The sequence below is a fragment of the Oryx dammah genome, unplaced genomic scaffold, assembly GCF_014754425.2.
Source record: "Oryx dammah isolate SB20612 unplaced genomic scaffold, SCBI_Odam_1.1 HiC_scaffold_1, whole genome shotgun sequence".
NCBI lineage: Eukaryota > Metazoa > Chordata > Mammalia > Artiodactyla > Bovidae > Oryx > Oryx dammah.
Window position 1 is genome coordinate 11,417,582 of NW_024070185.1, and position 15,735 is coordinate 11,433,316.

Genomic DNA, 15,735 nt, shown 5'->3' on the forward strand with positions numbered 1-15,735 from the left:
AGAAACTGTATTTGGAAACAAATAATTGACTTCAGTGAATCACAACATTTCTAGGATTGTGAAATAATTACTTTCATACAGAGGGCAGACTCTCTGTGGCAGAGCCAATATTAGCCCACAGCACACCTTCATGTAACTGAGAAAAGTTGCCCCCTCCCCTAGGAGGGCACTGGTACAGTGGAGCACGGGCTTGATATCAGCCCATGCTCTCTTCACAGATACCCTTGTCTGATGAACAACCAGCACAACTGTACAGGAAGGCCCTGTCTGTTGGAAAGTGAGAGTTTAAGTCTGCATTGAAAGACTATGTCTGAAAGACTATGCAATTAGATACCATCAGATAAGCTTACATCCATTTCAAGCTGACTGTGCAAGGTATCTGCGGAATACAACGCAACAAAAGCAATGGTGTAAGAGTTTTCTCCCTCACCCAAGCTGAGACAGGTAAGGCATGACTCCACTTTCCCGCAGGTAGTAGGTGACCACACCACTGCCAGGAGACAGGCTAGTTTTGATGTAAGGCTTCACGCTCAGGCCCGCATCCACAGCCTTCTTCGCTAACAAGCCTGTGAAACGGTAAACACAGACATGGTTGCGGGCTGCCCACTCCAGGTGCCACAGACAGTTCAGGAAACACTGACTTTGCTCTGCACTTCCTGTACAGCCTGACAGGACCCCACTCATGCTGGTGCTTTCTGCCATTTTTGCTGCCTAATAGAAACCAAAGCCTAGCGTGCTGTAGTCTATGGGGTCATAAAGAGTCGAACACGACTGAGACTAAATGATAGAAACCAAATGCTCACTGGCACAAAGTCACTCATGTTTGTTCAGTAAGCTCAAAATGAGCCATGGACATGAATGACATAAAGAGAGAAGTGCTTTTTGTTTTTCAAAGAGATAAACCATTCATGATTATACTATAGAGTGGGTTTTTAATTTCTGGAGGGAAAGCAATCTTTCTAATTATATTTAGATAAAAAATAATTGCCAGGGCCCCTTGTTAAAGTATACGAATTGTGTACTAGTTGGTGAGGAGTACAGTCCATCTAGATATTAAAAATCTTGCTCTCAGATATTTCTTAAAGTGGAAGATCAAGGGCTGCTGGGTCACTTGATTCTGGGCAAATCCAGAGGCTATGTACTACAGGGACCCTTGGGTGCTCTGACTTAGGACATCTCATGGAAGTAGGAAAGAAATAAGGAGTGTGGGTATTAAGAGACAAGAAGCTACAGACAAGCTGGTGTCTTAAGGAAACACATTTGAACCAAAGCTTAGGGGGCAATAGACGAATTCTTGGACAAAGAAAGTTTTCCTTATGCACCTGTCCACTTCATAAAGAAAGAACTATCTGTGTGTGGACATAAGAGGAACTCTTCGGGATGTTTTAAAATTTGGAAAGTTAAGGGACCTTACATTAATGAAACTCTGCATGTAAACATTAAGTAACCAGAACTGTGTAATAGGTAGGTAAGTTTTATCAACCAAGTGCCCTGTATGCTAATTCAGATGCCCTTGACAATGTATCTAAGATTAAATGCCACTGTAGAAAAAGGGATTTTATGAAGAACAATCTGTGCCATGAAAACATTTTTTCCTTTTTTTAAATTCTGACACAAGATTCTAGGCTTTACCAGAAATTCATCTTTGTTTCCTCTCTTTTCCTTATTTTCTGTGTTAATTCTAAAGACCATACTACTTTAAATATTTTGTATTGGGCATTATTTATTGAGTAAACATTTCTGGGCCAATTAGTCTCTGCATCTGGGAAGGATAAGGTTCAGAGAACTATGAAAGTCAAAGTGTTAGTCACTCAGTCATGTCCGACTCTTTGTGACCCCATGGACTGTAACCCACCAGGGCTCCTCTGTCCACAGGACTCCAGCATACTGGAGTGGGTTGCCATTCCCTTCTCCAGGGGATCTTCCCAACCCAAGGATCACATCTGGGTCTCCTATACTACAGGTAGATTCTTTGCGGTCTGAACTACCAGGGAAGCCCCATACATAGAACTTAATTAAGCCCTTGGGTTATGTCCTGGAAATTCCCACCCACATGTCCACATGACCATCACATGTATTTACCTGCCCCTAACATCACAGATGGATTACTGGTGTTTGTGCAGCTAGTAATGGCAGCGATTACCACAGAACCATGAGCAAGGGTGAACTTGCTGTTATTATAGATAAATGTCTTATGGTCATTATGATGGTCTGGAGCAACCTGGAATCCTTTAAATCCTTGCTATAGGAAGAAAAAAAAGAAAAAATATATATATGGTCAAAAGTTCTCACTTTGGAAGGAGAAGAAGCACTTTGGTAATTATAATTCTTAAAACATAAACATCTCAGCTGGTAAACTCTGAAATGCTACAGAAAAATTAAAGTACCCTTTCCTCTTTTTAAATCTTTATAAAAGGGAGTCATGATTTCTGAATCTTATTTTGCTTTGAAATTATTAACAATTACCTCCTTCCCACCTTAAATATTGAAACGCTAAAACTACAAATTTAGCTTAAAGTTAGTCTAACTAGAGCAAATTAGTACAGATTTAATGGCAACAGAGGGCACAGACACTAACCATAAGGAAATTTAGAAAAAAGTGCCATAAGAATCTAGTAAAAGAATCAGACGTGCAAATAATATAAAGTACCAACAATGAAGTTAAAGGATATGAAACACCATCACAGGGGTTTAGACTGATGCCAGAACATTCAAATGAGGGAGAGAGGACTTTGTGCTATGAGATCTGAGGTCATGCTGTTGGAGGAGCTGAGAGATTGGGGCATGCTGGTGAGGAAGGGCATGTAGGCAGGGGTGGCATGAACAAAATTAGTGGCCAGAATAGCTTGTTCAAGCAGAGTGAATGCTGTGGTGAGAGTCGGGTGAAGAGTGGATTTGCTTTGGAAAAGGAGAGTTAGAAAAAATGAAAAGGAGGGTTGAGTGTGTTTATAGGCAATAGAGGGCTGTAAGGAAGCTGCTCAGCTCTTAGCTAAGGTGGGAGGAGGCACCAAGGGGTTCAGTTTGGAGAGGAAATGCCTTCAGTACTAGGCTTCAGGAAGATTCATCATCGAGATGGGTGAAAAGAAGCCTATGCATGAAGAAGCCAGGCATGGGGAGGGTTTCCACCCACCTCCCAGCTCCCTACCTTGGCCCCCAGGCAGCTCTCAAAGTCCTTTTTCATATCAGACACGGCGACTTTGTCCTGAGGCCTTTTGGGTCCGCTGCAGCAAGGCACTACTGTTTTCAAGTCTAACTCCACAACCTGTCCACCCAGAAGAAAAAGAACCACAGAACTGGCATTATACCCACAAAGAAAAAAAACACAGCTGTGCCAGAGAATTTACACATCAATAAAAACAAACAAACCAAACTACCACATTCAAAACCAAGAAAGTCAGGGTCCCTTTTTAACTGGAAGTGAATTTCCAGAGATCCAGATGACACTTTGGTAGCATGCGGCAGGCAGAAGCCTTGCCCACTCTCAGAAAGACCGGGGTGGGCACTATGGCTGCTGTGGTCTTCCACTTGGCCCTCTTTATAAAGTAGCTCATACATCCTTTCTATTGCTTAAGTTAGTGTGAGATGTGTTTCCTACTGAAATGACAGATAAACCATTGTAATTTTTCTAAGATGACTTGGGGGGATGTTGTCATTAAGTCATCAATGCCAAGAAATGGGCCCTAGTCTGATGGAGTATTTCCTTCCCTCAGTGTGTTAATAATAGGAAAGGAAATAATAGTCCCACATCTGGTTTACCCTCCGATCTTGGCTGTAGAGAAAAGTGGGGTTTAGTGTGCACCCTAGACAATGAGTGAAGATAAACAGTGGATAAATCTGAACTAACTGATTGGCTCACACTTAATCGATTGGCTTGCACTTTCATTTCTTTCCCATCTATAATTCTGATGCGCTTATCAGCCTTTAAATAGCTCCAGTTCTTCTAAACTTCTTCTCGAAGGGTCGTCTACATAAGAGGAATAAATCAAAAAAGGAGACACTCAACCTAATGGCCAGGAAGAACGGGGGAAGTTATGTTATTTTGTTATGTCTGCAATTCCTTATCTTTTTTATTTTTTCAGCCTTTAACACCCTGTTCTTTTGTGATAACTTGGCAGTGACTAATTTCCTACAAGTACACCCCCCTAGGAAAAACTTTCACAATTAAAACCACAGGCTTGAGGAAGAGGAAACGTGTTCAGTGAGAGGTGCTCCCATACCTGGGCAAAGTCTGGGTCTTGAGAGGAGTCACTGAAGTCCCGAAACATTCCTACAGCTTGAAGATACTGTTTAATATGCTTTACTTTTTCTTTGTCACGACCTAATGGGCATTTTAAGAAGTAACAAGTAACAGATGTCAGTATTTTCTGATGAAACTAATACCTTTAGTAGCAACTGCATAAACAATGAGGGTTTCACTTAAAACACTCCAAGCCCTCTGCTGATACTACAGCCTGCAGGCTCATGGTCTGACTTTCCAACTGATGCTGCTGTTTACTAGGGACCATGAACCAATCTGCTGTTCTCTCGAAGGGACTGTTTTCTGAAAAGGATTCTAGTCTTAGTTATAAGTACTCCTCTCTCTGGGTTATAGTTCTTCCCCCCCCCCCCAATTATTGGGGGGCCTGGGGGGGCATGTAGGATCTTAGTTCCCTGACCAGGGATGAAACCCATGCCCCCTGCATTGGAAGCACGGAGACTTAAATCACTGGACCACTGGGGAAGTCCTCAATATGGTTCTTAATTAAGAGGCTCCTGAAAGTGAAAGTGAAGTCGCTCAGTCATGTCTGACTCTTTGCGAGCCCACGGACTGTAGCCCACCACGCTTCTCCGTCCCTGGGATTTTCCGGGCAAGAGTACTGGAGTGGGTTGCCACTTCCTTCTCCAGAGGATCTTCCTGACCCAGGGATCGAACCCAGGTCTCCTGCATTGTAAGCAAGATGCTTTACTGTCTGAGCCACCAGGGAAGTAACACTGAGAGGCTCCTAAGGCTTAGCAAATTGCCAAAGTGCCCCTCCTATGCATCTGCCTTCAACTGGCCATCGACCCTCAACATTCTACATTAGCCCTGTTAAAATAGTAATTCCCCCCATCTCCTATCACAAAACATGAGCTGTGTGCCCAGCACTGTGGGCTACACTTTTTCAATACATTATTTCAATCTCTAATCCTTTATCCCAACCTTCTGAGACAAACACTATTATTATCCTCATGTATAGATGAGGAAATACTGGCTCAGGAAGATTAAATAACTTTTCCATGGAACACAGGCTGTAAATGGCAGAACCAGGAGCCAAAGCTGAGTTTAACTCCAAAGTTCAAAGTTCTTACTCATGATACTGTATCACCAGGAATATGACCCCAAATGCTCTGCTGTTTCATTCAGAAAGCTCCTGGTTGCAGGAGATAATACGCATGGTTTTCCCAAATGGACATGCAGAACTCCCATTTCTCTGACAGTAAATTAAGACTGCTGGAGAGCTTGATTCTTGGATCCACATCAGATCAGCATTTTTTGTTTGCCTGTTCATTTTCACTGAATTGTCAAGGTCATCAGCTGTCAGCATGGATCTTATAACAGATGACTGTCTGATCTTTAGCATATTTATCGTGACCTGTTGTTGTGTTCCAGTGTTCACTACCCAAGTCACCCTCTCCATGAAAACACATGGGAGAAATTTCTCTTAGGTTTCCGTTAAGAAAGGGTTCGCCTTCTCTAAAACCATTTGTTTCATTTCAATAGATGTTAGAAATTCAGTATCAGATCAGTAAGAGGTTCCGTGGCCACCTCTAGATCACAGAAACCAATCTTATCTCTGGTGTAGTTTGCAGCTTTCCCCTCCCCACCATCCCTTCCCTTCTCTTCTTTAGGGTAATGCCTCTACTGTTTAATTGAGGGACAGAGGCAGAAGGTAGCACTCCAATTGTCAGCTTTCTCTGAACTATACAAAGGACCTTCTGTTCTCAGGGTTCTGCACTTACCTGTCTGCACCAGGTACTTGATACTGACTTCATCAACTGGGAAAAAGGCGGCAGTGGCCCCATACTCTGGACACATGTTGGCAATCGTAGCTCGGTCGGCAATGGACAGTTGGGCTACTCCTGGCCCAAAGAACTCGACAAACTTGCCCACTACCCCAACCTGGCGGAGGTGCTGAGCAACAGGATAATAACAGAATTTGAGATTTGATAACCCACATTTTTTTTTCAGCATTTATTTTTTTATGGTCATGCCAGGTGGCATGCAGGATTGCAGTTCCCCAATCAGGGACTGAACTCGTGCTCCCCACATTGGGAGAGCAGAGTCTTGACCAGTGGACCAACAGAGAAGTCCTGATAACCCTTATTTAAAATGCAGAACTATCCCCTTGACATTCTCATAAACTAGCCTTGTGAGTCAACACAAACAATAGACTAGCCCAGTGTATTTTGGATTACAGACTTCCCAGGTGGCTCAGCGGTAAAGAATCTGCCTACCAATGCATGAGACGCAGGCTGGACCCTTGGGTTGGGAAGATCCCCTGGAGTAGGAAATGGCAACCTGCTCTAGTATTTTTGCCTGGAAAATTCCATGGACAGAGGAGCCTGGCAGGCTACAGTCCATGGGGTCGCAAAGAGTCAGACACAGCTGAGCACACATTATAGATTACTTTTAAAAATAAAACTTAAAAAGCAATGCAACTAATACAACATGGTATCCTGTAGTAGATCCTAGAACAGAAAAGGGACATTACTACAAAGACTGGTGGAGTTTCTAGTTTAGTTAAAAATGGCATACCAATGTTAACTACTATTTCTGATAAATGTACCATGGTTATGTAAAATGTTAACATTTGGGGGAGCTGAGAGAAAGGTAACAGAACTCTGTATTACCTTTACATTAACTCGCCTATAAATCTAAAATTATTTCAAAACAGTTCTTGAAAAAGAAAAAATAATAAAAAAAAACACTATTAAGAAAAGTTTTTTCAAAATGAGAAAACTTTCTAAGGATTTAATAAATTCTTTCAACTTAAATTAGTTACGATTTGCACTTACTGAGTAACCAAATGCCTAGTTTCCAAGTGTATAATGAATGAATATCCTGAACACAGGTATAAGTCAAAGGTAACCAAAAGATTCAGGCAGTCTGACTCCCACATCTTTTCCATACAAGCCATCAGCCAGAGCTGCAGCATCACTGACCAGCTTGGGCCTGCATGAAATCAGTTTCATGAAGTGTGGACAGCCACGTAGACAGGCTCTTCTGATTATGTGGGATTCTGCCAAATTTTGTGGGTAAAGCCTATACTATTCTACACTTGCACGGTGTGGACATCTCTGATAAGCTATAATATTCAAACATATCCAATTCTGATTTCCATGATGATTAAATCAAAAGTATAGTATCCATCTCAAATACCCCAAGCCTCCAAACTATACAACCAGAAAAAACTTTGTGATAATAAAAAAATTACTTTTTTAATAACTTTTCAAAATGAAACTGCCTTCTTTCTGCAAAGCAAGCAAATCATTATAAAAGATTACTTTCAACAAGGGCAAAAAAACCCCCAAAACAACCAACTAGTATTTTCCAGCTTGGAAAAACATCTGTTACAATAATGTAACTTAAAATACACAGAAAGAAATTTTAAAAGTCAAAAATTATTCATAGAAAGAGTTTGTTATTTACATACAAAGAAGAACCACATGGAAAAAGTACAGAAGTATAAACATATGCATGGAAATGATTTTGTACAACCTCAGCATAGTGATTATCTCTAGAAATGAGGAGGGTGGCTTTAGCCATAAACATTACATTTCACTTCTTTAAAAAATGTACATACAGAGAGAGCTCTGAAGCAAAAACAGCAAAATGTTACCATCTGTTAAGTTTATGTGGTGGGCATATAAGTGTCATTTTAACTTCTGTGTATTTAAACTATTTCACGGTTTCAAAAACTTTTTTTTTTAAAAGAAAAATATCCATGCAGCAACAGAAGAGTAATGTGAACCTAATGATCTGAAATTTGACCACAGAATTCTCACCTTATCTCGTCGCTTTTAAAGTCATCAACATACCGTTTCCTAGCATTTCTAGAGCACATGGAAACCAAGAGAGAGTCCATCAAGGACTTCCTTCCAGTTTGTTACTGAGACTCTCTAAGACCCCAGAAGAAGCGGCACTTGGTTACCTTGGTGATGGTGAGCACGATGTCAGTGGATGTTACCAGGGGGTGGGGATTGCCCACCAGCCTGTAGCCGATCACCTGGGGAAGCACCATGCTGATTGGCTGGCCCAGCATCACAGCTTCTGCTTCGATACCACCCACACCTGTATGCAATAATGGTTTCATGACTCCTCAGGCATAGTGCAGTATTATTAATAAGCAGTCAACCCACTTACAGTATTTTACTAGTATAGAGTTATATTTCCATAAAGAACAGTTATCTTTCCTCTATTTCCCTCTACAGAATTTTTAACAAGTGTTTCTCAGAGTGTGGTCTCCCGACATCTAGATCAAAATCCTCACGATTCCACACTGAAAAGGTGAGGGTCAGGAGTATCCATTTTTAACAAACTCTCTGGGTGGTTTTCATTTATTTTAAATGTCCCTAACCCCTTGTTCCAATTCATTCTTCCAAACATCATACTGACTGCGTAAAAGGCACAAAACACTTTTCGGGGTACTGGAAATATATCAGTAAGCAAAACAGACAAAAACACCTCTCTGATATTTGTTGGTCACTCAAATTCATGCTCAGAGAAGGCGATGGCACCCCACTCCAGTACTCTTGCCTGGAAAATCTCATGGATGGAGGAGCCTGGTAGGCTGCAGTCCATGGGATCGCTAAGAGTTGGACATGACTAAGCGACTTCACTTTCACTTTTCACTTTCATGCATTGGAGAAGGGAATGGCAACCCACTCCAGTGTTCTTGCCTGGAGAATCCCAGGGACGGGGGAGCCCGGTGGGCTGCCGTCTCTGGGGTCGCACAGAGTCGGACACAACTGAAGTGACTTAGCAGCAAATTCATGCTGCTGGAATGTAATGGGATCACAGTAAATCGAGGTCCATGCCACAGACCAGCATATATGGAATAGGAACCCGAAAGAGCACTCACCCCAACCAAGGACACCCAAACCATCAATCATGGTGGTGTGCGAATCTGTGCCCACAAGGCTGTCTGGGTAGTAATATCCATCCTGATCAAAGACCACTCTTGCCAAATACTCCAGATTCACCTGGTGGATGATTCCTGAGCCTGGTGGAATAATCCTCATGTTGCAAAAGGCCTGAGAGCCCCACTAGGGTTGAGAAATGGGAGGAACACTGTGAATGCCAGACACACGTTTATGCAGCTCACCTCTCCCTCGCACCCCACACATATGAAGAATCAATCAATGGAACCAAGCTCTGCCCGTACCTTTAAAAATTCAAATCGTTCTTTATTTCTTTCAAATTCCAAGTCTTGATTCTTCTTTAAACTGTCTGCCCTGTCAAAGAGAACAACTAAAAGTATAAATTTTAAGACTTAAAATGTTACCAGTCAAAGTTATTGATGATAATAAACCAAATGGCATATCATCTGGGTGGTAATGCATTTCTTCACATGGCAAAGAAGAGTTAATTAAAGAAAAAAGAACTTTATTTTTGATGCAGGTGATTTTTTTTTACAGTGCCTTTAAACATGGTGGGTAGAAAACACTGAGTGAATCTAAGTAAAAACTATTCTAATCATAAAGTCTGAGTCTTAAGAACAGACTTAAGACACTTATGAGGAGAATAGCAGTTTAGATTCTTAAAGAAGCCTTCTTTTCATACATCTTTCTCATCTGTGACTTTGTTACAACACCTCTCTGAGCTAAGCCACGCCTGGGCCTGGCATTTTCATCTGTTTTATGTTGGGAGACAGGAACCCAGTGATGCCAGGAGGCACAGGAATTTGTAGGATCACAACCTCCTATCCTCCAAATGGAGGTTTACAGGGCAGATGGTGCCGCCCAAGAACATCTATAAACCCCAAAATACATGCCAAGGTTTGCTCAAAGTCATTCCATCCAGCAGGATGGACATGGACAATGCAGAATCAGGAAGCTTTTCTAGAATTTTTATAATCAAACTACATTGTTTTGAGTCAAGGTGGAATAAGTCATAGCGGCAACTCTGCAACTACACGAGCACACAGGAAGCACGTGTAGACTATGCGTCCTGGACTGGGTGCACACAGGAAAGGACAGTAAAACTAACAGCTAAGAGCCAAGTCACACCTCACTAACTGAGAGTTAGCACTTACTGACATTACGAGAGCTAAAAGTGCTTTACATTTATTTTCTAATTTAGTCTTCAAAATAGCGCTTTAAGTTAGGGGCAACTAATATCCACATTTTTTTTCAAAAGGAGACAGATAGAAGGTAAGGTGCTCAAGACTACCCAGCAAGTAAATGATGGAATTGGTATTGAAACCCAGGCAGTCTGACTCCAGAATCGATGTTCTAAATTCCTGTACTGCCTCCTTGCAGTAGTAGTTACAGAAACTGCAGCAGTGGTGCTGGTATTGTAATAGCAACAAGTACTATAATAATTACAGCAGAAGCCAACGTGCAAGACTGCATGACGTGTCATGGACTTCACCCACATGAACTCATTCAATCATCCTAACAACCCCTCACGTAGGTACTACTATTATCCCAACGTATAGAAGAGGAAGCCAAGGCACAGAAAGATTAGATAATTTTTCCAAGTACACTGAGGGCTCCATCCCTCCGGTCCCCACCTGTGTCTTCAGGTCCAGATCCATAATCCCAATGTATCCTGAGCATCTACACCAGGAACACTTTGGGCACCACAAATGCAACAGGTCAAATCCTAATGTGTGACCTTCCTCCCTGCATCTCCTCCTTGTCCTTGTCTGTCCATCCCTCATCTATGATCTCCTCTTCTCCTACTTAGTACCTACAGCTAGCAGAGTATTTATTCCAGAAACAGCCTCCTGCCCAGTTTCTCTCAATCTAGTCAACCTATCTTTTGTACCGTCACCAGAATTTGGTTTTCCAAAATACAGATCATCACAACCCATGTTGAATCTGCCAGGGGATCCCATTTTCTAAATAAAGTACAAATCCCTTTCTTTAAAAAACAAGGTCCTTCAGGCTGACCTCAGAATTCCTTCATGCACTCTCTCCCATCCTCCAGTCCAAACTTTCAGCTTCAGCAGCACTGTGGCCTTCATACTCTCCCACACCACACTTCCCTCATGCCTTCGCATGCTCTGTTCTCTCTGTGTAGAATGCCCTTCCAGTTCCTTGTGGTAAACATGCCTGGGGACCTAGATTAAGTGATACTCCTGGAAGAACCTCCCAACTCTCCAAGTTAGAGATTTCATTCCTACACTTATTAACTGCATTCAAGCTATGCATTCTCTAATCTCTCTGCTTTTTGAGACTAACCTGCTTCTTGAACAAATACTGGCACACAATAGGTCTGTTAAATAGAATTTTTTTTAATTTAAAAAAAAAGCAAAGGCATCTTGGAACATTATTTTTAATCATGTATGGCCCTGCTCTCTCTCTTCTGCCGTACTCTGAGCACACATGGACCCCCAGTCATTATGCCTCCTCATCCTCCTGTTTCTGGAAGGATGTCAGAGCTCCTTACAGCAGAAGCAGGGCTGGAAGAAGGCCATTTAACCCGCAGAATTTGGGGCCCATCAGTTTGATATGAATGACACAGTCACGGGACAAGCAGAAGCCGGAATGTTTAGGCTGCTTTATGACATGTTAATTCTAAGTTTAAAAAAAAAAGAAACCCACCAACAACAACCCTTTTAGTCACTAAAACAGAACAACTTTCATGCTGACCTTGGCTCTTTCTTTAACTTAGTTCTAGTTATTCAAATGAATAAACAGACCTAGAATTCAGAGTTTTCCACCACTCAGAACTGCTCCACATTTACCCAACCTGGTGAGTTTTTAATAAGATCTCTGAATGTGAATGGCCTCACAGATTAAAGAGGAAATGTCTCCTTATTTACATAAATTGAAATCAGATCTGGATGTAGTTCAAACTTTCTGAGTATTACATTTAATGGTACTCCAGAAATTCACAGAAAATATTTATAGAGGAAATAGTTTGTAGTTCAGACATGCTTGAAATCTGGTTGGAAATTGTTATATTCTTGTTGGGATTTTAAAAAAGATTATTTCTGAGATAACTTTGAAAAACATTATAATAATGCATTAGTTAGATCCTTGATCCCTGAAGATAGTGTGAAGCCAATTACTAATATTCAAACCAAGGAAAGAGCTTAGAAATACTTAACTGAGAAAATTCACCATCCTACCACCCCTTACCCAGTTGTACTAGTTCATTTCTGGAAATAGCTGGAAATAAGCCCACAGCACAGAGTTCCACAAAAGCTGAGACATATCACATTTAATTCTTTACAAAAATGAGGAAACAGACTGGGAGGTCAAATTGCAAAACCAAACTCAAGAAATAAAAACAAAACAGTAGCAATGAAAATGCTTCTCACAGAAATGTTTCTCTCGAATTAAAAAAAAAAAAGTTTTTGCTAGATTTGGGTATCATTTTGGATCAAAGCTCAACCTTGGACTTTGCGTTTTTCAAAACAATATTTTTAGTATTACAGTGTAAATGAAAAAGGTCCATAAAAAATTGAAACCAGAGTTGACAGATGTCACAGCTTAAAGAGGAAACCAAGTCACAGTTGGTGCTGATTCAGATTCTTTACCTACTTAACACTCAGGAGTTCTTTGAGTTTTGAGTTAAATAACTTCAGACATTAAAACAACTGCAATTCTGTCTCCACCAGTACTTTTACCTTCCAGGCCAGGGAAATAAAGGTAAATCCATAAGGCCAATGAGAGGCTTCAAGAAAGATAAAAGTGGCCCATGATTTTGTGAGGTTGTTGTTCAGTCGCTAAATCATGTCCGACTCTGTGACCCCATGGTCTTCCCTGTCCTTCACTATCTCCCAGAGTTTGCTCAAATTCATGTCCATTGAGTCAGTGATGCCATCCAACCATTTCATCCTCTGCCACCCTCTTCTCCTTTGCCTTTGTGAGCTTACTTTTTATTCATTTCTGAAGTGGGACTTTAGGAAACATACTTACTCTTCAGTAGGACAATAGTTTGTGTATTTTTAACTCTTCCCTTTGAAATCAAAATATTAGATTGAGCTCATGTAATTTAAGGGGAAAAAAAAAAGCCTAAGGATGGGTTGAGTCCAAAGGAAAGGAAAGAGCTGGCAAGTATCCAGTCTGCTTGTTCCAAGAACTGACAGTTCAGGAGACAAAGCAGATTTCTCTCTATTCCTGAATTTTTCTGGTTTGGATATTGTCAATACTAATTTGAGAATGACCAGTTTTTACGTTTCTCTTAAGGCTATATGGAACCCACTTAAATTGCCAAGGAAGCTAATAAAGGTTTTGGGTTTTTTTTTTTCCCTTTGTGTGGCTGGTTTCACATTCTTAAATGAACTTCTATTATAAAAACAACAGCTTCTTATTGTAAAAATAAAGAATAGTTACAATTGCTTAGCAGTTTGGCACCTCTCTTTCCAATTCTTTAATCTCTGCCTAGCTTTTCATTGTGGAGAAGGCAATGGCACCCTACTCCATCCAGTACTCTTGCCTGGAAAATCCCATGGACGGAGGAGCCTGGAAGGCTGCAGTCCATGCGGTCGGCTGAAGGTTGGATACGACTGAGCAACTTCACTTTGACTTTTCACTTTAATGCACTGAGAAGGAAATGTCAGCCCACTCCAGTGTTCTTGCCTGGAGAATCCACGGACGGGGGAGCCTGGTGGGCTGCCATCTATGGGGTTGCACAGAGTCGGACACGACTGAAGAGACTTGGCAGCAGCAGCTTTTCATTGAGCTGGGATCATTCTACACAGGCAATTTCTACCTGGCTCCTTGAGCTAACATATGAGCATGTTCCAAGTGTTATTAAGGATTTAAATATAACCCTACAGGTTACTTAATATATTTATTTTAAGGATGTTATGTAATTTAATAAATCACTCTCCTTTGTTGGGACACCTAGAATGCTTTTAGGTTTTCTCTATTATAAATAATACTTTAAAGAGCACTATTTAGTCACTAAGCTTCTGCTGAATTTCAGAAATCTATAAAGGATATGTTTAGAGGCAGAAATCCCAGGACAAAGGATATGGCAATTTCTAAGGATCCAAATACACAGTGCTTTCATTATTTCTAATTTCCAGCACTATCAGCAGTGTATAAAAGTGTCTCCATCATGACACCTTTATAATTAATAACATTTATTTTCTAATCTTAACTATGTTGATAAGAGAAGGTGGTATCTCAAGGGTTTAATTTACCTTTTTATTACTTGTAAAGTTGAAAAGGCTGTACATGCTGTTTACCATTTTCTTTTACTGTGAAATGTCTACTTCCTTTGCCCATTTATTTGCTTGGTTTTACTGCTTTTTTTTTTTTTTAAATAGGTTACACATACTCTGTATATATTAAGGCTATTAACTCTATTGAAAATATTTTTCAAGTTATCTCCTGTTAACTTTGAAGTTCTTACATCTATAGTTTTTGTGCCTTTGTTTCATTCATTGCCTCTCAATCAAGAAAAGTCTTTCTCATCAAGACATTTGATACATATAAAGTTACATTTTCTTCTAAATGTTTGATGATTTAATTTTAAAAATATTAATGCTTTCAATCATAGGTACTGTTTTTTCTATCAAAGAATTAATTTTCCCAGCATTGTATGCAGAACAGTTATTCTAAGGTTCTATCTAAAGTTGGAAATAATTTTACTTAGTTATGTTTCTAGGTGAAGGTATCAGCCTTCTAGCAGTACCTGGCTGCCCTCCCTGTATTCATATCCTTGTTGTATAATCTTGCAGTTACTGGAGTGTATGCCTCCACCCCTAACTTTGGGCTCGACCGCGGGCCTTGCTCTGATTAACGTCATTGTGAACAGAAGTGATCAGATAGTCCCTCATCAAGGCCTCGAGAGATACTGCAGGTTCCTGCTTGCTCTCTCAAGCCTCTGTGATGCCCAGACAGCTGCTTTCTCCAAAGCAGCCCACAGAGGATGGGGCAGGCCCAGCTGCCCTGCAGATGTGCAGTGTAAGCAGTCAACCCAGTCAAGGCTGGGTGAGGCACAGCTGCCCAACCGCACTCAGCTGAGGTTAGCTGACCTCCCAACTAATTGGTAGATGTGTAAGAGATACATTTTTATCATCTACTGCCACTGAGATTTTACTGGTAGGTTATTCGTAGGGTTATAACAGGAAGAGAGAAGAGGATATCCTGAACTGTAGAAGAAACAGCAGAAAAGAAAGGTACAGACATTATGGACACTCATATGGAGAGGCAGCAATGGTGGGATATAAAATAATTACTTGAAATCAAAAGAGGAATAAGGATCCAGTGGTTAGAAAAAGGAAAACAAACACCTAAACACTTTTAAGGTCACACATATACTTGTACTAACAAGCCCTCCTGGCAGAAATCTGTTTGTGTTTTTCACCCAAACTTCAAGCTTATACACAGCCTGCTCCCCTGAAGGAAGTAAATAGAAAGAAAGATTAATGTCCCCATCACTAAAAAAAAAAAAACTTCAAGGGAAAATATATAGTAAGTTTGAGTTTTTCTGAATATATCTTTCAAAGATTTTTCTTCTCTTATTTAATGATACACACACAAACACACACACACACACACACACACACACACACACACACACACACA

General features: G+C 40.8%; 1 protein-coding gene across 1 annotated transcript in view; it reads right to left on the reverse strand.

Moving 5' to 3' along the window:
* The window catches only part of ACO1 (aconitase 1), a 69,564-nt gene that overhangs the window by 20,644 nt on the left and 33,185 nt on the right, over positions 1-15,735 (reverse strand). The window contains exons 5-12 of the mRNA XM_040237182.1: positions 9,405-9,474; positions 9,102-9,285; positions 8,172-8,311; positions 5,980-6,151; positions 4,218-4,318; positions 3,146-3,262; positions 2,083-2,242; positions 431-566 (exon numbers count right to left, since the gene is read on the reverse strand). Of these exons, the coding sequence (XP_040093116.1) occupies positions 431-566; positions 2,083-2,242; positions 3,146-3,262; positions 4,218-4,318; positions 5,980-6,151; positions 8,172-8,311; positions 9,102-9,285; positions 9,405-9,474 (1,080 nt within the window). The remainder of the gene's footprint in view (positions 1-430; positions 567-2,082; positions 2,243-3,145; positions 3,263-4,217; positions 4,319-5,979; positions 6,152-8,171; positions 8,312-9,101; positions 9,286-9,404; positions 9,475-15,735) is intronic.